We start from the raw sequence: 24480 nt of genomic DNA, 5'->3' as shown, positions 1-24480 counted from the left end.
GGGTTCCCACGTATGCTGGCATATATTGTCTTCTCCTACCACCCCCTTATATATGTAAGTGTTCATTTTATTTAAAATATATTATAAAAAAGGAGTTACATATTAGGTACAAAGTTGTGAATCATAAGTTGTCAAGTTCCTCCAGCTCCTAAGATGGCGGACAGGAACCCTGAATGCAGTGTGCATTCAGGGTTCCTGTTCCCCTCTGTATTGCCACGCTGAGGCGCTGGAAAAAGAAGCTGGTAGGCCTCTTGGGCCTCTTGTTGCTTCATATATATATATATATATATATATATATATATATATATATATATATATATATATATATATATATATATATATATATATATATATTCAAATATGTTGGGTTCTTTCCCAAAGGCAAAATGCAAAAAATACTTTGAAAAAAGGACCCCGAGAGGGTTTGAAAGTTTTAAGGTTTTTATATACATATAGACATGCCCTACCCATCTAACACTCGCATGCCCTCCCTGTCTCCACCCTCCCTAACACACACCCTCCCTGTCTCCACCCTCCCTAACACACACCCTCCCTGTCTCCACCCTCCCTAACACACACCCTCCCTGTCTCCACCCTCCCTTTTCCACCCTTCCAACGCACACAGGCGTTCCACGTTTCCATTCCTAATATATCCCTTTTTCAAACAACGTTTAATCAAAATTTTGTACCAAGAATTCAAATCTGCCACATGAACATGCATTTTGAAAATGAAAATATGAATTCATTAAAATTTTAACTCTTGGTAAAGTCTAGGGACTATAGTCACCGCATTTCACATCGCCAGACGAAGTCAGGGTTGGAAGCCTTGAGCCATGCTCCTCAGAGATGGCACTGGGCAAAACCCAACCTCCAATGATATCCGATAAAATTATAATTAATCCTGAAAAGTTTAATGAAACTGGTCCTAAGTGTTTAGCCTCCATCCTTGAACAATGAGACAAAAAGACAGGATCTTCTATATGTACCCTGGACAGTCTTTCTATGCAGGGGTAAATATACAAATAAAAATAATTATTATAATAATAATTACAATTATTTTATTTCTTATTCCATTCCCCCCCCTCTCCCGTCCCATCCCAAATCATTATCCTCTCCCAGTGCTATATAGTCGTAATGGCCTGGCGTTTTCCCATGATAGTTCCCTTCCTTTCTGTTGGTCTTGTCACTAAGAAATTAATATAACTTCCTTCCCTACGTCCAACTGGGATTTATTTTGCTCACTCAACCGTGTAGCCTCATTCGAGGGGAGGAAGAGGAGGCACGAGAAAGAGGGGAAGATAGGACAAGGGAAGAGTGGATGGAGAGAAAGTCAAAGAGAGCGAGAGAGAGAGAGAGAGAGAGAGATGAATGAGTCAAAAGTTAGCAAATATGGAACGAGGGGAAATGTAATAATTACAGCGATGGAGAGGGAATGCTTTTCCAAGGAGTGAGAGGGGAGAAAAGGGAAGGGAACAGGCGAGTGTATGCAAAGAAGAGGGAGAGGAAGCCAGGATAAGACAGGAGTAGGGATAAAGGAGCTTCAACACTGATCACTTTTGCCCTGCTCATCACAACATGACAAGAACATTACCCACAACCCTACAGCTAGACATTGTGAGCATAACAATATTATCAAAATATAATGAACAAATTATATTAAATGAGGAATCAAGGAATACATTATCAGATCCACGTACAAAATTTCAAATAAAATTTATACGACAGACACCTTATATTGAACAAGTAGGGTACACCATCAATGGAACATAGGCGGAAATTAAGAACCAAAAGCAGGTACAGAGAAATTATTAACAATTTGTTTTGTTAACCGCGTAACTGAAATGGAGTGACATGTGTAGCGTTGGAACCAGAATTTTAACACAGTCTCAAAATATAAATATAACAGTTTAAAAAGCTTAGGAACAGCTGTCAACAAGTCGCAGTAACGAGGCTGAACAAATAGACACCCAACCGACGCATCTGAAAATTAAGCGGTGGTTATGAAGGTGAAAGTGGTGATTGTGGTTGTACTAGAGGGGATAGTGGTGATTTTGGTGGTACTAGAGGTGATAGTGGTGATTGTACTGGAGGTTAGGTACTAGGTACTAGTTAGTCTTGAAAGTTGGGGGTCAAGTGAACTCAAACAAATGTATTAATATTTAGAGGAATCTATATATCCAAAATAATATAAGGAGTAAAATGTATTACTTTTATTAAACGTGTGTATTATAGCTCTTGAAGTACGCTTGAAGAACAATAAATTTAAATATGCAGTACTTTATTTTACAACCTCGTGTAATTAAGCTCGCAAACCCGAATCAAATAATACATTTGTAAAGATGTGCAGCTTAAAGAATAAAAAAAAATATTATGCAAGACAAAAAAAATAATTGTTTATCCATAACTATTAATCCAGAGAATAATAGTTATGGATATATATAGTAATAGATAAGGATAATAATAATTATGGATTCATTTCTATTTTTGCTCCTTATCACAGCCCAGGAGAATTTATCTCCCACTCACAAAAACAAATCGCTGTATCTCTCGTGTTATCTATCCTACAGGTGCATTCTTGGTGTGTTGGGTCCCTTTCTTCACCTGCAACATTGTCGATGCCATCAGCAAGAAGACCCAGAACCCGAGCCTCGAGCCAGGGATGGCCATTTTCGTCCTCACTACGTGGATAGGATACATGAACTCCTTCCTCAATCCGGTTATTTATACCATTTTCAACCCGGAGTTTAGAAAAGCCTTCAAGAAGATCCTTGTATGTCAGAGTTAGCTGCTGTTGTATTTGGCGGTGAATGCGGGTGTTTGTGGCTCTTGTTTGGGTGTTGAGAGTGGGGTAAGGGGAAGGAGAATTTCTGTCACTGTGTTTGTGTATATTGGTGTCAGACGCTGAGGGGAGGGAAGGGGAGTTTTTTGACTGTTTTGTCTGATTGCGTGTGTGTGTGTGTGTGTGTGTGTGTGTATGTGTGTGTGTGTGTGTGTGTGTGTGTGTGTGTGTGTGTGTGTGTGTGTGTGTGTGTGTGTGTATTCACTGAGTTGTATCCACTAAGCTGTTCTTGGAAAAGGTTGAGCTCTGCTCTTTCATCTCGCCTCTCAACTGTCAGTCAATCAACTGTAACATACTACATTTTTTCACATACACTCACACACCCAGGAAGCAGCTCCATAACAGCTATCTAACTCACAGGTACCCATTTACTGCTAGGTAACAGGAGCATCAGGGTGAAAGAAATTCTGCCCATTTGTTTCCGCCTGGTCCGGGAATCGAACCCGTGCCACAGAATTACGTGCCCGGCGCGCTGTCTGCTCAGCTACCAGACCCCCCCCCCCCTGTGTGTGTGTGTGTGTGTGTGTGTGTGTGTGTGTGTGTGTGTGTGTGTGTATTTACCTAGTTGTGCTTGCCGGGGTTGAGCTCTGGCTCTTTGGTCCCGCCTCTCAACTGCCAATCAACTAATGTACAGGTTCCTGAGCCTACTGGGCTCTATCATATCTACACTTGAAGCTGTGCATGGAGTCAGCCTCCACCACATCACTGCTTAATGCATTCCATTTGTCTACTACTCTGACACTGAAAAAAATCTTTCTAATGTCTCTATGGCTCATTTGGGTACTCAATTTCCACCTGTGGGTGTGTGTGTGTGTGTTTGTGTGTGTATGTGTGTGTGCGTGTGTGTGTGTGTCTGTGTGTGTGTGTGTGTGTGTGTGTGTGTGTGTGTGTGTGTTTACTAACTGTATTTACTATTTGTGTCTGCAGAATCGAGCAATTTAGCTCGTGGACCTCGCTTATCTAGCCAATCTATTTTTCCTCTATTATCTCTACTATATATATATTTCTCTCTAACACACACTCACACACACACACATCGCCAGGAAGTAGCCCGTAGTAGCTGTCTAACTCCCAGGTACCTATTTACTGCTAGATGAACTGGATCATCAGGGTGAAAGAAACTCTACCCATTTGTTTCCGCCTCCGCCTGGAATCGAACCAGGAATTTGAACCCGGGCCAACTGTGTGTGTGTGTACTCACCTAGTTGTACTCACCTAGTTGTGTGTGTGTGTGTGTGTGTGTGTGTGTGTGTGTGTGTGTGTGTGTGTGTGTGTGTGTGTGTGTGTGTGTGTGTGTGTGTGCGTGCGTGAGTGTGTGTACTCACCTAGTGGTGTTTGCGGGGGTTGAGCTCTGGCTCTTTGGTCCCGCCTCTCAACTGTCAATCAACTGGTGTACAGATGTGTGTGTGTGTGTGTGTGTGTGTGTGTTTGCGTGTTTGCGGGGAGAGTCTGGGTTTGTGTGTATGTGTTCAGCAGGATCAAACAATTATAATTATTTTTCTTTGACAATTAGATGTTTATAAATCTAATTTTGTAATAAAGTTTTAAATGTAGTAGAGGAATTATTAGTAAGTAAGATTTTTATACATAAAATATCACAATGAGAGGACCAGCTTGTTTTGTTAGTCTAAAAGTGATATAGATCTTTGAAAATGGAGCACTATAATATAAGATGTTACTTGACAAAGACAAAAATAAAGAGGTGTTGTATCCTTTCTCTTAAATAAGATTTTAGTGTCATCATCAGCCTGAAGCTTATCCCATGACCATTAGTTAAGTGTTGCAAGATTCATACCTATGATACATATATATATATAGATACTTTCTTGCTTTTGACGAGTCTATCGCTAAAAAAAAAAATATGGTGTAATTTTGATTTCACCGTTTTCTTTCAAACTCTGTATACATTTATTCTCATTTGGTTGTAAATTCTTCGTGTTATAATGAAAAACAATGCTGCTTATTTGGCAACAAAAGCAATGAAAATATCGAGGAATTTGTTTGTTTTGTTTGTTTTTAATGTTTTTAATTGTATCACGCACGTTATCATTAGATATTTTTTGGTCTGAATAATTCATATAATTTAAATAAAATAGAAACCTATCTGCATTACAATTTTTGCAATAAAGTAGGTTTCTAGAAAATATTAGAATATTTCGCTATATGAGAGAATCTTTTACGAGCAATCGGACGTACGATCACCCGATCGTGGTTATTCGACTCCTGCAATTGGTCCAGTTGCTTAACAAATGCTTCACCCGACACTACACTTAGTGGTTAGTTTGAAGTCTCTCCTACAACAACCACCTCCCCAATACGAGAGGTCTGCTTGCCCTATAGGGAGGTCTGAACGCTTCTCCTACAACACCTACCTACTCATAAAGGTGGAATTATAGCTCCCGGCATCCTAACACAGATGGGTCTGGGTCCCGACCTTCAACTACTTCCCATACTGGCAGGTCTCAGTCCACCACAGCCACCGTCAACAGAGATTTGAGTCGGGTTACATCAAGTGCTTTCTTTCGTGCTAAAGCCTACAGCCACTTCAGCTGTAATTGTTCAGGCAGTTGTTGCGACAACCTGTCCTCCTACTAAGAACGTCGCTTTTTGCTCGTATGTGTTACATAAGGCCAATAATTGTCGTACTAGAAAATGGAAGCGGGTCGCGAAAGTGACGTACTGTCCCGTTTTCTGTTTTGGGTCCTCTGGTGAGTTAGGAGAGGACACTTTAACTTGACCGTTTTCTTGGCGTTGAGAAACCTTAGGAGGACGGGCTGGTAGCGATCAACCGCAGTGAAGATGAACAACAATCCATTAAAGGAAATTAGTCCTTCAGCATAACTTTGCCCTAACATGATCAGCGATACTTGTCCCCAGGATCAGAAGTGCTTAATGTTTTCCAACTGAAATGAGTTTAAAGCTCATTAATACGACATTAAGTTCATAAAGACTTTGGGCCTTTATGAACTCATTCAACCCCGGGCCCGAGTGCATGCTGATTATGTGGTCAATTAACTGTTTCATCTAGTCCAGGTGTACGCCACAGAAAACAAAATATCAAATGATAAACTTGAACAGTACACATGTTATTGCTACTTTGGTTACTGACTGCGACTGCTACTTTACTGCTATTGGTGTTCATACTGCTATCTCTATAGCTAGCTGCAAGTAATACTGCTGCTACTGGCAGTGGCACCTGCCAGTACCTGCAGTTACTTGAAGTAGCAATAGATGTCTCTACTACTTTTGTTCCTGTCAAAATTAATTTTCACTTTCACCACTGCTGGTGGCCCTGCAGCTGGTTGTTGTTATACAGCTGCTGCTGATGCTGCTGTTATTATGCAGACACTGAAAAATCTGCTGCTGATTTTATTATGCAGCAGCTGTACCTTCTGCTTCTGATGTTATTTTGCAGTAGATATGACGTCTGATGTTACTGGTATTACACAACTGTTTTATCGTCTACTGTTACAGCTGTAACCTATGCTGCTGCTGTTATAATGCGCTTCTGTTTTTGGCTACAGCTGCAACTTCTAGTGCTGCTATCCTTATGTAACTGCCTCTTTTACTGCAACTGTTATTATTCTGCTTCTGCAACAGTAGCAGCAGCTGTAACTTTTGCTGCAATAGTAGCACCAGCAGTAAATTCTGCTGCATCAGTAGCAGCAGCAGCTGTAACTTCTTCTGCAGCAGTAACAGCAGCAGCTGTAACTTCTGCTGCAACAGTAGCTGCAGCAGCTGCTACTGCTGCAGCACTTCTGCTGCTACTGTTATTACCCAGTTGGCTGTCCTACCTCTACTCTATTTTCTTGGTAATACCCGATTCTTCTTCCGTATTTTCATACTGTTAACCACCTATCGTTTATTTTAGTTTACGTTTAAGCATTATTTTTTTTTTTTATTTATTAATGTTTAATTTAATTTTGTGCTTGATTGTAAAGCAAGCCTTACATGCTTTACAATCGAAAAGTTGTTCAACATTGTACTACCGTGTCTGTTTATATATAGGTACAAGTGTAAAAGTGAACATTGAACACGTTGAAGAGAACAGAGAGTATGTAGTAGTGAACAGAGAGTATGTAGCAGTGAACAGATAACTTGTATAAACATCACATTTGTGACCATATAAATCGTTAACAAGAAAAACAGTTTACGTGACTGTTTATAAGAGTCTTTATAAGAAAACAATGTATAAGTTTATAAGTCAATCTAGGTTACTAGCAGTGCTCCTCCTCCCCTTCCCCGTTCCAGTCACTAACAACACAGTCAGTCAGTGAGTCAGTGACTTGGCCATCAACACTTGAGATATAACTGTTAATCCTCTCAACTTGTTCGTCTCATTTTATATGGTATGGTTCCCCAACGAACAAAGTACAAAGTACTATGAAAACTAGCAATTCACAACTATCCACGTTTTTAATACATAGGTTTTAGTTAAGTTAACTTGGGTTCGTGTGATTCTTGTTCAATTAGCACTTCTGTATTTTGTAGTTTGTAGTAAATCAAGACCACAGACTTGCACTACCAGCCCGGACTCGGGTGGCTTGCATTTTGCTACATGTGTTTCCAACCAGCCACCGACACTCTAGTCCGGCATCAATAACATAACAGAATTTATTAGAAAACATAACTAATAATGGTTTTTACCTGTTCAAGAGTAATTAAACAAATGTATTAAAAAACTTTGTTTCTAATAGCCTTGCAAACTGTGAAGGAATTATGAGTCCTGCAACAAAGAATGACTATGAACATTATTGAGTTATTAATCATAAAATATAATAAAAATTTGGTTCGATATATTCTAATGAGGTTAATGACAACTTCCTCTTTCTTTGATTACTTAATTTTGCCAAATGTTGTTTTAGTATTGTTGATTCATATTAGACAAAACTATCTGCTTATAATTATTTACATATGAGAGTATTAATAAAACTATTAACATTATTGTTTCTTATTTAATGCTATTAATTTTTATTTAATTATTATTACGATTATAATTATGATTAAATTTATTATAATTATTATTTTTATTATTAATATTGGCATTGTTATTATATTTGTCATACTATTGTTATTGTTATTATTATAAGGATATAGTTATTGTTTAGAATTATTGTAATTTGATTTTAATAAAAAAGTCAGACAGCAACTTAGATATATATATGTGTGTGGCTATGTGGTTCTGTATATAGATGTGTCCCGTACATAGAAGCTTTCTTATTGTTTCAGATGACGGAGCCTTGCTGGTCCAGTAATTAAGAGTCAATTGCCTCGTTAAGAGTCATTAGCTGATGTACTTTAACTTCTGATCTCGCCTTGTTAACCAGAAACGATCATCCTTGGGGACAAAAATATTTAAACTTAATTCAAGAATTAAATGTTTTAAAAAGTCATATGGAAAAAATGTATTGATTGTTAGCGTCTATTCTCTTTTAGTGTTTACTAGAATGTGAGCCAAACGTGAAACGCAACAAATTGGCTATTTCGAAGTTCAGCACTAAATCCGTAGTTCCTGTCAATTAGGACATAATTCCTCTCGTTCAAGAGAGAGCGAGAGTGGGACTTAAGACCTTAAGAGCTCTCTCTCATAAGCTCCCCCCAAACTCCTATAAACCGAGGCAAAACAAACCTTGCCCTCCAGTCCAGTTCTCTCACCTGCATTCAGCCAATTGCGTGTCCAGGTTCTTCAACCACAGCGCCCACGAGTCAAACAAGACGAACCAGAAGCTGTGATCAACCGTCACTTCAGCCAAGGTCTTTAAATAACTACTAACCAAATGACAATTGAAAGCAAAAACTATTTTATATCAGTTTGGTTGATTTAATCATTGCTGAACCTACAACGCTTCAACCTCGGTTCCCAGTTAATAATTTGGTGACCATTCATAACAAATGAAGGACTCCACCTATACACTGTACCATATTTACCACTCTTGCAAAGGTGCTTGCTCTACTAGTGCGATAACTAGAGATTATATAGTTTTTTTGGATATAAATATAAATATATATAAATATATAATATAAGGCTTTGTTTTGCAGGAAGATTAAATTTTATATTTAATACCACAAAATAAGTAGAATAGCAAATTTGTATTGTCTTTATCATAGTTTTAATGACTACAGATCTCTGGTGTTTCTCCTTTAAAAACTCTCGTGCTATGTATGTATGTGTGTGAGTGTAAGTCTCCCTAGTGTCATGTTCCTTGGCTTAGAAAACCCAACGAGACAGTTAGAACAAGGAGAAATACCAGCCACAGTGCTGAAGGAGAAAGAAACATAATATCTGGGCCCTAGAATATGTATATAGTAACATATAGTCAAATACATGTACAAAAAATGTAATATGAATTGTACATAGTGTTGTAGAGTGCGTGTGTTTGTGTGTGTGTGTGTGTGTGTGTGTGTATGTGTGTGTGTGTGTGTGTGTGTGTGTGTGTGTGTGTGTGTGTGTGTGTGTGTGTGTGTGTGTGTGGTGGTAATAATGATGTTTGACTGTGATGAAAGAGAGATGACATATTTCCTGTTAGTGTTTCCTAATAGTATTACTCCATCCCACAAGCCTGGTGTTATGTGTACCCCCTTAATTTATGAATAAAATGGACGACAGAACATGTTTTTGTTTAAATTAACCTGGTAACACCTACTGGATTGTTAAATGTGAATATTACTCTTTTATATTACATTTTAATTGTACTCTCTCTCTCTCTCTCTCTCTCTCTCTCTCTCTCTCTCTCTCTCTCTCTTTCTCTCTCAATCCATCCAACTTCCCTTTTTAAACCTATAAGAGAAATGTAATTTTAGGGTGGCATTAGCAGCGCACCAGTGTACGGCTTCCTATAGAAGCAGAGTGGGCAGCGGGGGAGAGAGAGAGAGAGAGAGAGAGAGAGAGAGAGAGAGAGAGAGAGAGAGAGAGAGAGAGAGAGAGAGAGAGAGAGAGAGAGAGAGAGAGAGAGAGAGAGAGAGAGGACCGGAAAAGAGCCAGAGTAAAGTCGGAAAAAGAGCAGGAGTGGACAGGTAAATAGCATGGAACGAGATATAGAAAGACGGAGTGAGAAGACGTCATAACTCATAGAAGAGAATCAGAGTGAAGAGGTTTAAGAGTGAGTCAGAGTGAAGAGATTTAAGACTGAGCCAGAGTGAAGAGATTTAAGAGTGAACCAGAGTGTAGAGATTTAAGAATGAGCCAGAGTGAAGAGATTTAAAAGAGCCAGAGTGAAGAGATTTAAGAGTGAGCCTGAGTGTAGAGATTTAAGAGTGAGCCAGAGTGAAGAAATTTAAGAGTGAGCAAGAGTGAAGAGATTTAAGAGTGAGCCAGAGTGATGAGATTTAAGAGTGAGCCAGAGTGAAAATAATTAAGAGTGGGCCAGAGTGATAAATATGAACCACTGAAGGTAGCTAGAGTTGAAAGCCAAAACTGTGAAAATAATAATGTAAAAGTGATATTTGTAATTTAAAATATGGCCTGGCTCGTAGTTATGTACATAAGCAGAAATCTTAAGGTATGTATCTATGCACTTCTTGAAAGACTATTGTAAGGAAAGTAATAACAATTATTTACTGAATAATTAATTGACATAACAGATAAACATTTTTTAGAACATATGTCAACAAAAGGGGATAAACGTGGGTCCTAAATATTGTGAGACATATTTCCCTATAGCGTTCACAAATATGAACTCTTATAGAACACTTGCCATTAATTTGGGTCTCAAATAGGAAAATTATTTTAAAGATTGAGATTGCCGAACTGTTATGAAGTCTAGTATTCAGGCCAATGTGAGTGAGATTTTAGGAGAGTGTATGCAAAAAAATAGCTCAGAGGTGGATCGGTGAAAGGTGATTGGGAGGAGAAAAGGATATGCAGATAAGGAAATCAACGAATATAATAATACATTTCGCAGTAGCTGGATATAAAGAGAAAACCAAAATTGGACATTTTGTGGCAATAATAGGAAGAACAAAATGTAGATGTGTTTGTAACATGAACAATATTATGGCTTGGAAATTGTATAAACCAATGATTTTACTAAGTACTGCTGGTACTGAAGTTAGGAAATGCAGGAAAGCGGCATTGTTAGTAATACTGTAAACATCAATTTAGTGTATTTGGACCAAGGGCACCGAAGAAAGAAAGGTTGGAAGTTGAAATAATAATGGAAAATTATTAAATTCCTAGATAGACACGTGATTAAGACAAAATGCAAGTTTATTTATTAACAAATGAAACAAATGTTTCGGCATTTATTTAGACACTATTGAAATATATGTTCTGGGGGATTGTGTTCACTTCACTCGTGTAAGAGTAGAATTATTAGCAGGTTTAAAATAATTGGATATTTTTTTTTAAGATATCAAATGGTTGAAGTGAATAAAAGATCGAAGTCATGTTTTATATTTTTTCAGCCCATTCAGAAGTGCACATATTTGTGTTTTTAATAAGAATAAAGCTTTTGGTTCTCATTCAGACTTTGGGTTATAAATGTTCAAACGGTGCTTGAATTGTAGAGGAAACATGACATGACATGAAGGAGATATTAAGATTGTTTGCAAGCACCGTCGAGGTGATTGTGGTATCAATAAAAATATCAATCATATATATAACAAAGCTCTAAAAGTTCTTCATACTTTGTATGAAGCAAAACAACGTTTAGATTTGTAACTGATTCATTTGTATGAATCAGTTACAAATATTGTTTATAAATCTAAATTATTTCTGTATTAGAAGCTCGAATTTTTATTGAGTCAACGAATTATTAGAAGAATTTCAAATGATCAACAATTTGGTTGACTACAATTGAACAGTTAAACGGTAAATATAAAAAGCAGTCTTTATCAGTGAAAATTTGAAACAAATCATGCCAATGGTATTAAAATAGATACACACAGAAATAATTTAGATTGAGTAAATTAAAGCTAATGAAAATATATACAGAGTTATCTATAGAAAATTTAGCCCTTATGAATGTGAAGGAGGCACATTTTTTATGCATCATTGGATAATACTACCTTGTTGGTGACCTCAAAAATATTAAAATATACAAGACAAATATTACGAGGAATGCTAAGCAATGAGATTCTTTTTTTTAAAAGCTGAAGGTTTTCTCAGACAGAAAGTTAGAGAGCCAACTAGCAAAAATATTATGTATTATAATGGGCTTGCTGTATGATGAATATGACGACCAAACCATACACTAAAAAGTGAAGAAATGACGACGTTTTGGTCCGTCCTGGACCATTCTCAAGTCGATTGAGAATGGTCCAGGACGGACCGAAACGTCGTCGTCTCTCCACTTTCTAGTGTGTAGTATGAACAACATACTACAGCCACGTTATTGTGACTCCTCGTCTGCATGTAAATGACATAAATAAGTTTGAAAAATGGAAGGAATTAAAGAGTAATTATCATAATTCTAATGTGTTTTTCTCCATATACCCTTAACTATCTCAACGGTGTTTATCCAGTAGCTCGACCCGTTACTTTTGGTTCCAATGATGATAACGTAACATTCATCAGATTTACAACCCAAAATCCAATAACCACTTGTTGGTTTGTACGTATTTCAAAGTGTCCACAAAATGCATCATTCCCCCCTTCCAAGCTCCATTACAGCTCCGTCCCTCATGAATAAATTACCAATACGAGAGGTGCTACATGTGGCTTTCAGATACATGTTCCCTTGCACGAACAGAGCCATTTCGACGCTCATTCCATTCTAAATATACGAGATTAGGGAACTCATTTAGGAAACGGGATAGCGTTCAAAACATTCAGTCATTTTTTACAATTCAAACATATTGTATATAAAGGGTTTTGATGCAAAGTATAAATAGCTACATTTCATGTTTTATATATTATACCTTCTTTAAACATATAATATGAAGGTGAAGGCAAGACCCACCCACATATATCCCACAAGCAATCCAGCTGGGATTGTAGACTGAGCTGCTGCAGAGTGATTGGAAGCTGAAGCAACACAAAATGATATAGCTCGCCTCACAGCAGTTGCAGCTCCACATGTAGGTTGACTTCCTGTTAGTAACCCAACTGTCAGCCACTGGCACACGTCTTACACCACACGCCCTCTGAGTTGCTGTGGCCCTCCGCCTTGCTGCCCCAATCCACACCAAATATAGATTTATTAGCGGCGAGGTGGTGGCTGACAGGTACGGCCACCATGGCCTACTCTGCTAAAACACAGGAGGATGACACTCGAGGCACAGTGAAGTTAACAACGTCATCAAGAGGAGCCTCACCCCAGTTGGATGCCCAGCCGAGAGAGAGCCTCGTTACCTAATGACCCGCAACTTTGCTGTTCTTATTCGTTGTCTAGATGGTATCACAGTGAACCCCGGAAAGATCGGCAGGCAGTTGGTGTGGGACTACCCTGGAATCACAAACCGAAGCTGTCTCTATTTTCCGCTTGTTACAACTTGTAATAAAGTTGTTACATCTTGGCTTAACGTGTTTATGACGTATTACAACGTTGTTACAACTTGCTATATTGGTTGTTATAACTGGTTAGGAAATGTTAAAACTTGTTTGAACGTTGTACCAACGTCGCAGTTTCGGTGTGTGTTTGGCGGGTACACGTGTGTATCAACCCTGGCTAACACCTACATTAACTTGAGTGTTTCTGATCCGGGTGCCAAACACAGAGAATCAGTTAAGTCCGTAAGTACAGAGGTTATCTTGAGGTTATCTTGACATGATTTCGGGGCTTTAGTGTCCCCGCGGCCCGGTCCTCGACCAGGCCTCCACCCCCAGGAAGCAGCCCGTGACAGCTGACTAACATTCAGGTACCTATTTACTGCTAGGTAACAGGGGCATTCAGGGTGAAAGAAACTTTGCCCATTTGCTTCTGCCTCGTGCGGGAATCGAACCCGCGCCACAGAATCACGAGTCCTGCGCGCTATCCACCAGGCTACGAGGCCCCCTTGTAGAGAACTGGATCAACACTACAATTTTGTCCCCATTGTATAAATGGGAAAATCAGTAGGAGCCTTCAGGAGGCTTCGAACCCATTTACTCCATTCTCCCAAGCTAGCGTCTTAGACCTCTACACTACGACACGGAAAAAAAATGCAACTATTAGATTGATCCGATTAACGCAGAATTCTTCCTAACGAAGTAAAATCGACTAATATCATTCATTCGCATAAACATAAACCTTGTGGTGTTCAGAAGTATGTTGACCGGACCACACACTAGAAATTGAAGGAACGACGACGTTTCGGTCCGTCCTGGACCATTCTCAAGTCGATTGAGGTTATCTTGAGGTATATCAATCGACTTGAGAATGGTCCAGGACGGACCGAAACGTCGTCGTCCCTTCAATTTCTAGTGTGTGGTCCGGTCAACATACTTAAGCCACGTTATTGTGACTCATCGCCTGCGTTTGTGGTGTTCAGATTTGTGATAATTTTTCCATGATATCCATCGCACTGTTCCCACAAACCAGGACATTTGACCACACTCATCAGAAATTCCACCATTCTGTAGAGAACTCCTGGAGATCATTATCAAAACGACCTCAAATGATGGACGTCACATAAGGCGCTCTGCCAGTTATATAAGAGCATACATCTAGAATCTTTGTTTACATCACCTTGATAGAAGATGTAGGTTTGAACGGAAAACTTGGTTCAAATTGTACACTTACACGTGTATTGGGTCTATCCTTCACTATGAATAATTATATGTTGTATAATAAAATAACAATGATAATAAACTAACAGCACCAATACATCTAATTAAATAATATACACTTATAAGTATATTCAAACTAATCAAAGAACAGATAAAACATTTCTTCCGTATACTTTATAATATAATGAGAATTATTTCAAATTGCATTCAACCATCCAAGAAAATTGGCAATTCATTACGATGAAACATCTAATAAGGTTAAAAATTAAACTACTATCAAGTTGCCTTTTTCATGTGATCTTTGACCAGCCAATTACAGGTTAGATAGCGTAAACGAGAGCAGCTGATCAACACTACTCGACCTATTAGGAATGGGAGTCGAGGCTTGAACACGGCACATCAACGATATGGTAAAAAAAACTTGAATATTGCATGTTTGCCACTGAGAAAAAATGAGATTTGACTTTGGTATGGACAACACCATAACATGCAAAACTAAATAAACAATAATTAAATTAAAGATCTAAAAATTCTCTCTCTAAATAATATCATCTACGCATTAGTAGATTTGAACACTTGTCCTTATATTAGGATGTTCATTATTGGTCTTATTTATGTTAATATAATTCATTATTACCACTGTTATTATCTTTATTAGTTTTATTATTAACCTTTACATTATTATAGCTTTCGATCATCCACCTGTAAGCTATTAAAGGTCTGTAAGAAACGGGTTCCACTTTACGATAAATTACCTAATTTTCCTAAATTAAACATCCTTTGCCTCTGAGGAAAGCTTCGTCAAGAGGAAGATATTAAGTTTTCGCTAAGCCAAAATTAATGCATAGCTTGGTGATTTTCAATATACATTTTTGTTGAGGAAGTAGGGGGAGATGTGCAAGAGATGGAAGGGTGAAGAGGTGGAAGGGAGGTGAAAAAGAGGGATTGTAAGAGGTGGAAGAGGGGTGATAAAGAGGGATTGTAAGAGGTGGAACAGATAAGTAAGAGGCATAAGATAATTAAGGGAGAGGTAGAGAATTAAAAGGAATGAAGGATCGTGCATGAGAAGTTGAAAAGAGGAGGCAACTTTTAAGAGGCGTAAGAAAACATGTGTAAGAAGTATTGGAAGAGCAAAGAAAGAGGCGTTAAAAGATGGAAGATATTATAAAGAAAAAGATAACAGAAGGAGAAGAAAATGACAAAAAGAAAAGGGAAAAGTTGAAGGAGGAAAGAGAGAGAGAGAGAGAGAGAGAGAGAGAGAGAGAGAGAGAGAGAGAGAGAGAGAGAGAGAGAGAGAGAGAGAGAGAGAGAGAGTGAGAAAGACAGAGAGAGGAGAGAGATAGAGAAAGGGGGGGGGGTGAGAGAGTTTATGTGTGAGTGAGAGAGAGATGGTGGAATAATGTGTGTTCATGTGTGAGAGAACGGGGAGAGAGAGAGAGAGAGAGAGAGAGAGAGAGAGAGAGAGAGAGAGAGAGAGAGAGAGAGAGAGAGAGAGAGAGAGAGAGAGAGAGAGAGAGAGAGAAAGAGAGACAGAGAGAGAGAGACAGAGAGAAAGTGACATAGCTTTTCATAGCAAGTAGTACCATGTTATGGTGCTACTTCGGCATGAATCAGAGTAAGAAGAAAGAATAATGAACATGCATGTCTCTTCAAATTATGAGTTTACTGCTTCGACAACAGTCGCTGCTGTGACGATGATCAGAGACGCCACATAAACTACTTCAACCACAACAACTACATCCAAGCCTTCATCGCAAGAAACTCCATGTGTTAAAATATTTAACACATGGGGTTAAATTAGTTGGAGTTTGGAGTTAAATGAACACAAAATTAATAAGTTAAAATAAAACTAAAATTTACATCAATCGTATTAAAATATTTATCAATTCGTTCCTAAAAGTTTGCTTTGAATTTACACTTAATTTCTGGATACTACATCAGCTGGCCATATATTCCCATGTTCATCAGGTCTGGAGGTTAAAGAAACCTTGTCTCTTGTGTGTTCTAAACCACCCTTACTACAGTTTCATACCATTATTTTTGCTATAGTGAATACTGTCCAAAATATAAAAAAATACAGTTTCTCGAAATTCTTCAGTGTCTAAGTTTCGATTAAGCCTCCGCGTAATCTGAGCTTCTTCAAAGAAAAGTTTTGATCTTTGAGTCTTTGTTCACAGGATGTATTTCTTAAGGAGAGTGTTAGTTCAGTCGCCCACGTGTGTTCTCTTGTAAAATGGGTCTTCGTGTCTTTTTGTAATTAGGGTCCGAAAGCTGCAGAGCGTATTCCAGGTGAGATCTCACCATTTCTTTATAAAGTCGGAATTTCTAGCTGTGCAATTCAGTTTTCTGTTGATGTTTATGCTTGTGACTAAAAATTACCTTGTGTGTTTGTAATCTCTAATGCTAATTATTCCATGAACGTTCTCTTCGATAATCATAGCAAGTTGATTTCCAAGTATTTTGTATTCGTATTTGGAATAACTGAAACCAAACCCTTCATTAATGAAGTATAAAAACTGCTTTCCTGTGGCAATGGTAACTGAGTAAAAACGTCGAGTTTCCTGTTCATTCCTACACGATCTCCCTCAAGCGTAGCTTTATTTTCCAGTTAAAAATTATTTTCGAACTCCACAACTTTTCAGATTAATCCAGTCTCAAAGTCATTCGAATTGTTTACGACAAGGATGGGGACCGATAATGATCCCCTGAGGCGCTTTACTTGTCACGGTAAGACATCTGGACGAGAGAGAGAGAGAGAGAGAGAGAGAGAGAGAGAGAGAGAGAGAGAGAGAGAGAGAGAGAGAGAGAGAGAGAGAGAGAGAGAGAGAGAGAGAGAATAGAACGACAGACAAACACAGACGCAGACATAAAAAACTCATCAGTAGATAGCATATTAGATAGATATGCATAAATAAGAACACAGAGAGACAGAAAAGAGAATGTATCTGTGTGTCAGTCTGACCAATGTAGGCGGCCAGATGCTTAGGCCTAAACTCCCCCCACTTTGCAGGGTGAATAGTCTGTGGTACACGACTGACAAAGGTCGTTCTAAGTTAAAAGTTTTAAGGAAAATTAGCGTTAATAGAGACCTACCATGGACTTTCATTGTCATAGGTGAAATGTTCGATCCCACTGAGTTTTCAGTAAATATAATAATGTGTTTTCTGAGAGACAAGGAGGATGGGATGTGTGCGAGAAACAAGTGGAGGGGAGAAAGGGAGGATGAAGAGGGGGCATAGACGAGAGGAGGAACGAAGAGGGAATCAACGGGAAACGTACGAGGGGCCAGAGAGGTAGATGGGATAAAAAGAGGGGAAGAGGGTGAAAGGGTGAAAGAAGGGGGGGAGGGAAGCGGGGAGAAACTCAAGGGACTTCTAAATTTTGGTAACGTCTGTCTGCGTCCAGACAGGAAAGAAGATAGACATCCCGGCCAGCGGCAGGTACCCCTCCCGGCACAAAATAATGGGACACGCGATTAGAGACATTCACGGAGACACCGTACAAGCTGACAGAGAACGGAGCATCCCAACTCCACGAAACAAAGTCATTAGAACTTTCTGAAGGATCAATGGAGGACAAACACTAGAGATGGCGAGCGTCTAAATTCTGCCAGATTCCCATTTCCGCCCTTGACATATGGACCTAATACTGCCTCATCCATTGGACCTAATACTGCCTCATCCATTGGACCTAATACTGCCTCATCCATTGGACCTAATACTGCCTCATCCATTGGACCTAATACTGCCTCATCCATCAGCTGTGTCGAACTTTAACCCCTATTCGTCTTGATCTTTTTGAATTGCAGGAGCTCGGAGTCGTGAGATTTATTAACTCTATTGGAGTTGCGTGCTAATTGACTCTTGTAGCTCTGTGCTAAATTGACTCTGACACCCGGTCATTTATTTGGTTAGCCCTTAAATCGTCGGGTTCTATAGATTGTTAAGTGATTGAGTTATCGCGTCCTTCGTTGTATTAACAGTTGATCCGACAGATACGTTCTTAAGTTAACTTAGAAAACGTCAAGGCCTCTACTTAACGAACATTATGGAATTTTAAAAACATACATCTTACAGGTTTAACGTCCTGCCTACAAAAATAACTCAACGGGTCTTAATTACAACCCCAAAATTATGCTGGTCTCATCACCACAACGTATTGAAAGATCTAATTTATCAACATATATATATTTTGGCATATATATATATATATATATATATTGGGAAATAACATAAAAAACACATGCCAGAGGAGTAACCAATATATTGATTTCTGCACAGATCTGAAAAATTACGCTACAAATAATAATTAATGGTTCTTTTTGGTTCCAGATATACTGCAGGTCCATCAGCACAAACAAACAAAATACTTTAATCACCCTCTACCAAATAATTAATGTATAAAGTATTTCAATTAAAATGGATTTATTTCACTGTGAGTGTTTCACCTTATAATACTATACCATGGAAATTATGAATACCCTGTAACTCGTCCCCATTTGCAGAAAGGAACACATAATGCTAAATAACTTTATTAAACAGAACAGCTCATCTGGTCACCCACAGTCAACTCTGAGCTCAGCCACTTCCTCCACCACCCACGCTAACTTGCACACTATTTTCCCAACCATTGATCTTAACCCTACACCTAATACAAACTATACATTATAGGTGACCATACAGATACACAGATTTATATTAAGACACGTGTTAAGCCTTCTAACGCTAGAAATTAACTAATTAATTCAATAATAAACAAATCGAGGAAACAACCAGTGGTCATTAATAAAATGGTCACGGCTTCGATGTGTCAAGCGGCTCACCCGACCATGACGTGTATGTTTCTCAAACAGAACAACATCATCCAGTTTTATGATAAAATTAAAAGTAGGAAAAATGAAGGCAATGTAAACAGTTCAGTTTGTTTACCTTCCACATCATTCTACATGGAAGATGTGGAAGGAAGGTAGATGACCTCCGTAAACAATAGAACCTACATGGATCGTAACATTTTTTTTTTTTTGTAAGTGGAAATAAATCCAAAATTATTCCAGAAAACAGGGTAACATCGACACAATATTGGGAGCTGGCAAACGTTAGCACAATATTTACAATTATAAATATTACTTCATGCAAGGCACTCTACACAGCTTGTGCTAGACTGATACTTCAATACACAGCAACGGCCTGGAAAAGTGCCGTGACAAGATTAATGTCAGAACCGAGAGGTTTAAGAAACAAGGTTTAAGTAAAAGAACTCAATTTTACCACCTAACAGAAGAGAAGACATGATCACAACATTACATGCCACTGATAGACAGGGCAGATAGACAGGGCAGACAAAGTAAAAAAAAAAATTAAAAGAGAAAGTAAGACATGATGATATAAGTGGAAAATGGCGACTCACATGAGTCGTAAATATATGCAGAAATACTCACAACTTTTACAAATTATTAACACTGAGAGTAGAAGGTGTATCCGGCATCTCATTCACAGAAATAAACCGGATGTGACAAAGACTTTAAGCGCCAAAGCACGTACATTAGTAAGCTTCGACAAGGCTGGTTGGCGAGAGGGGGAGGGGTGGGGGGGGGGGGAAACAGATCTAGACTTCCCTTCCCTGGAGTCACTAACTTATAAGAAGGAATAGTTAAGATGAAACAGGAAAGCCCCTTCACCACCGTAATCACCACCACAACCACCGCGACTAACAAGGTCCCAGGAGAACCTCAGGAACGGGCAGGTGATGACAGGCGTCACTATCATCACGGTTTGACAGAGATTCACTACGGAGGGGGTTTACCCGGCGCTGCTCGGGTCTGAATGTCTCCCCCTCTCTATATATATATTTCTCTACCCATTTCTATCCCTACATCTCTCTATTTAGATCTCCTTTTATTAATCTAGCTTTCTAGCTATTTCTATCTAGCTTTCTCTCTACTTATCTATCTCTCTACCCATCTTTCTATCTAGCTATCTCCCATCTCTCTATCTAGCTATCTCCCATCCCTGTGAATAGTCCATCTAACCCATCCACGTGCTTAGAACCTCAGGAGGCACTAAAAGAAATGTACACATCTCAGGTTCTTGTCATCTCCATCTCTTCTATGCCATCATTTGTCTTCCAATCATCCAATGTAACAATGATTAATCGTATTTCTACTCTTCACTGCGGAAGCGTTTTGGTTGGTTTCCGCTCGTGACATACGAGCTTGCGGTCTCAATGCACGATTCCCTTCCTTGTACTCTCTCTATTATCTCCTGAGTGCTGACTTCTATTTATAACTTTCTATTTAAGACTTTCTAACTTCTAACCTCTATTTCTAACTTCTACTGAAGAACTTTCTACCTCGTACCACCTACATATCTACTACCAACTACATGTTCACTACCACCTATATACATTTAAAAAAAGTCACAGTGCTACTTTATCTCAAGTACCAGTTGCATGATCACTTTTACTGTATTCATATCAATTATCAATTTAACAAATCTAGCTACTACCACCGTAGTAGCTAGGGCAGTTCGTTGTTGCCTTCAACCTCGTTCTGACGGTTCCTGCGACGGCGCTGGAACCAATCGTATTGGCGTTTGCCTCTCTATTGGAGACTTTCGGCGCCGTGGAGAGCGGGGGGACTTGCTGCATGGGTGACAGCTTCTCCCCCGTATGAACCTACCCTGGCTTTGCGCCCTGGAGAGGCCACTCCAGACCGACAACCAGAGAGCAACTTCATAGTCTCCTGAGACTGATGGATGCCTACTACTACTACTGCTACCACCATTAAAAGTTGTTACAAGAGCCTACACATATAAACTCTCACTTTGACCAATGTCCACGACCGCTTGCAAGAACGAAAATTGACCAATTAAGTAAAATTTGTATTTATGTTAACTTTTTATTTGATATCCCTCTTAATACAAATACTGATCGATTCAAGTATTTTTTTTATAATTAACATATAACATAACATGTTACATGTTAATAAATATAATAAAAATAACACTCATGAAGTTTTGCAAGTCAATTACTTCCATCTATTAATTAATATTACTTTTAAATGACAACAGTCAGATATTCAACCTTTGAGGGATTGACGGTACTTAATACAACTTTTTTCTAGCCTTCCCAATTCTCTCTCTCTCTCTCTCTCTCTCTCTCTCTCTCTCTCTCTCTCTCTCTCTCTCTCTCTCTCTCTCTCTCTCTCTCTCTCTCTCTCTCTCTCTCTCTCCTTCTCGCCTAACCGCTTGGGTTTGACGGTCGGTCCAGCGAAGCGATGGTCTCGCTTCATGCAGTTCGGAGTTCAATACCCGTTTGTCCAAGTGGTTGGGCACCATTCCTTTCCCCCGTCCTATCCCTAATCCTTCTCACTGACCCCTTCCAAGTGCTATATAGTCATAATAGTTGGGCGCTTTATGCTGATAATTCCCTCCATTTCTCTCCCTCTCCTTCCCTCTCTCTCTCTCTCTCTCTCTCTCTCTCTCTCTCTCTCTCTCTCTCTCTCTCTCTCTCTCTCTCTCTCTCTCTCTTGTCCTTTTGTTCAGTAAAAGTTTTAAATTAAAACTTTTCATCTTGTTTATAGCGAATGCGTTGCCTTTCATACTTGCTCAGAACGAACTTAGTAGAGAAGATTTTACCTAATTTTTTTTAACAAGTTTCTCAAAGAAGATATAATAATGCTTGCACAATGTGTACTTCTTTAGTATTAGTTATTTTGAGAGGAAGAAAGTTGCATGTTACACTTTATATAAGTTTGTCATTGTGTTGAGTTATGGTTGTATTTTGTTTGGTGGAATTGATTCATGGTTTCGTTGTGTTGTGTTTAGTTGTGACTGAGTTCGGTTATGATCTTCTTGAGGTTATCTTGAGATGATTTTCGGGGCTTAGCGTTCCCGCGGCCCGGTCCTCGACCAGGCCTCCTTTTTGTTATATATCCCCAGGAAGCAGCCCGTACCGGCTGACTAACTCCCAGGTACCTATTTAATGCTAGGTAACAGGGGCATCAGGATGAAAGAAACATTTTGCTCGTTTGTCTCCACCTTCACCGGGGGATCGAACCCGGACCCTCAGGACTACGAATCCGAAGCGTTTTCCACCCAGCTGTCAGGCGTCGAGGTCTATTGTTTTTGGCTGATATTTTACCAAGGATGGGTTGAGCTGTTATTGCATTATCCTAGAGATGTGACGAGCTGTGGTTGTATTGTTCTATGGTTGGGTTGAACTTTAATTGTATTGTGTTAGGGATGGGTTCAGTTGAAATTGTATCATTCTACAGGTGGGTTAAAATATTACAATTGTGCTACTGTTAGATTTAGTTGTAATTTTGGTATGGTTAGGTTGAACTGTGATTGTATATTCATAGTGATGTATTGAGCTGTAACTGCACTGTGCTAAGGCTGTATTGGGGTTTCGTTACTCAAGTTGCCTCTGCAACGTAATGTCAGTAGTCAGTGTAATGTAGATTCTTGTTATTAGCTAGTCAATCTTGCTAGCTAGTTATTAGCTAGTCAATCTTGCTAGCTAGTTATTAGCTCGTCAATCTTGCTAGCTAGTTATTAGCTAGTCAATCTTGCTAGCTAGTTATTAGCAAGTCAATCTTGCTAGCTAGTTATTAGCTAGTCAATCTTGCTAGCTAGTTATTAGCTAGTTATTAGCTGGTTATCTTGTTATTAGCTTTGTCAACCAAAACGAAACTGTTCTGAGCTACTGATAAAGTTGGATGCGTTGATAAGACAAGTACTGTTTCTGAAGTAGGCTAAGATATTACAAAACATATCCAGAAGAGGTATTGGAGGAGGCTATTAGAGAGTGAGCTGTGATCGGAAAGAATCTGCGGCTACGGGTTCAGAAGCTGTGGCTCCTGATTCATTGAAGCTGCGGCTCCGATTTCAGTGGCTGCGGCTCCGAGTCCACGGAGGTTAAATACGATAAAAAGTGATGCAGTGAGTGCCGGAGATGATAGTAAGACTTCCCTTCCTAACCCCTAACAACTCTACAGGACGATTGTTAAAGAAATTAAATCTTCAAGAAACAAAGGGCAAATAGCGAAGAGATAGTTCGAACAAGAACCAAGATTGGATGAACTACGACAATAAACAGGACGAACAAGAACCAAGGTAAAAAATGAGCAAGGACAAAGATACGGTTGAGAAGTACCAAGATAGGATGAACAAGCACCGTAGTAGGGCGAATGAGAGCCCTGTTAGGAAAGAAAAGAACTAAGGTAGAGCAAACAGGAACCCTTGTATGACGAGCCCAAGCGTCTAGCCTCCAACCTTAGACAGCCTGAAAAACTAACAAAAAAACTAGCCTGAAAAACTAACAAGCATATATTCTCTCTAATAGAGATAAACAGGATAACTTCACTAGCCATTTTTCAATTATTGGTCACTTTTTACATTAAAGTAAAAACAGCATTCACGAACCTAAAATAGGGTTTATTTAGACTTCAGTATACCTGGGATCAATCCTGGAATATCCACCAAAAAGAACATGATAAAACTAGAACACACGACAAACCGGCTTCAAACGAGGTTCGTTCCAAAATTACTAAGGGATACGGTATGAAAAGAGTTGAAAGAGTTGGATCAAATGTCGATAAAACAGAAGTAATGATGACTTTAGATTACAGAGACATACAAAATACCAATGGGGAAGTAACAGGTGGAAAATGACACGTATACAATGAATACTAAGACAATAAAAGAGAATAGATGGAAGCTAGAGAAGCAGCTGAGCCATACAGATGTTAGAATTATTGTTTTCATTTTTTTTTCAAATTAAGAACAATAGAACTATGGAAGGATCAGGCTGTAGAATAAGCTCAGCAAACTGTACATCAGTTAATTGACAGTTGAGAATCGGGACCAAAGAGCCCAGGCTCTACCCACATCCTCCCCGTTACTCAAGCACAATTAGGTGAGTCCACACATACACACTCACACACACACACAAACTCACACGTTCTCTGCTCCTGAAACTAAGCAATTATCTGGCG

The 24480-nt window shown here is 39.0% G+C and overlaps 1 protein-coding gene across 1 annotated transcript in view; it reads left to right on the top strand.

Moving 5' to 3' along the window:
- The window catches only part of Dop2R (dopamine D2-like receptor), a 30250-nt gene extending 26895 nt beyond the window's left edge, over positions 1–3355 (top strand). The window contains exon 7 of the mRNA XM_069304071.1: positions 2568–3355. Coding sequence (XP_069160172.1) covers positions 2568–2785 — 218 coding nt within the window. The 3' untranslated portion in view covers positions 2786–3355. The remainder of the gene's footprint in view (positions 1–2567) is intronic.
- The last annotated feature ends 21125 nt before the right edge of the window (positions 3356–24480 follow it).

Source organism: Procambarus clarkii, chromosome 51, assembly GCF_040958095.1.
Source record: "Procambarus clarkii isolate CNS0578487 chromosome 51, FALCON_Pclarkii_2.0, whole genome shotgun sequence".
In the NCBI taxonomy this organism is placed as follows: Eukaryota; Metazoa; Arthropoda; class Malacostraca; order Decapoda; family Cambaridae; genus Procambarus; species Procambarus clarkii.
The sequence above is the reverse complement of the archived record's forward strand: the minus strand, read 5'-3'. Positions and strand labels throughout refer to the sequence as shown.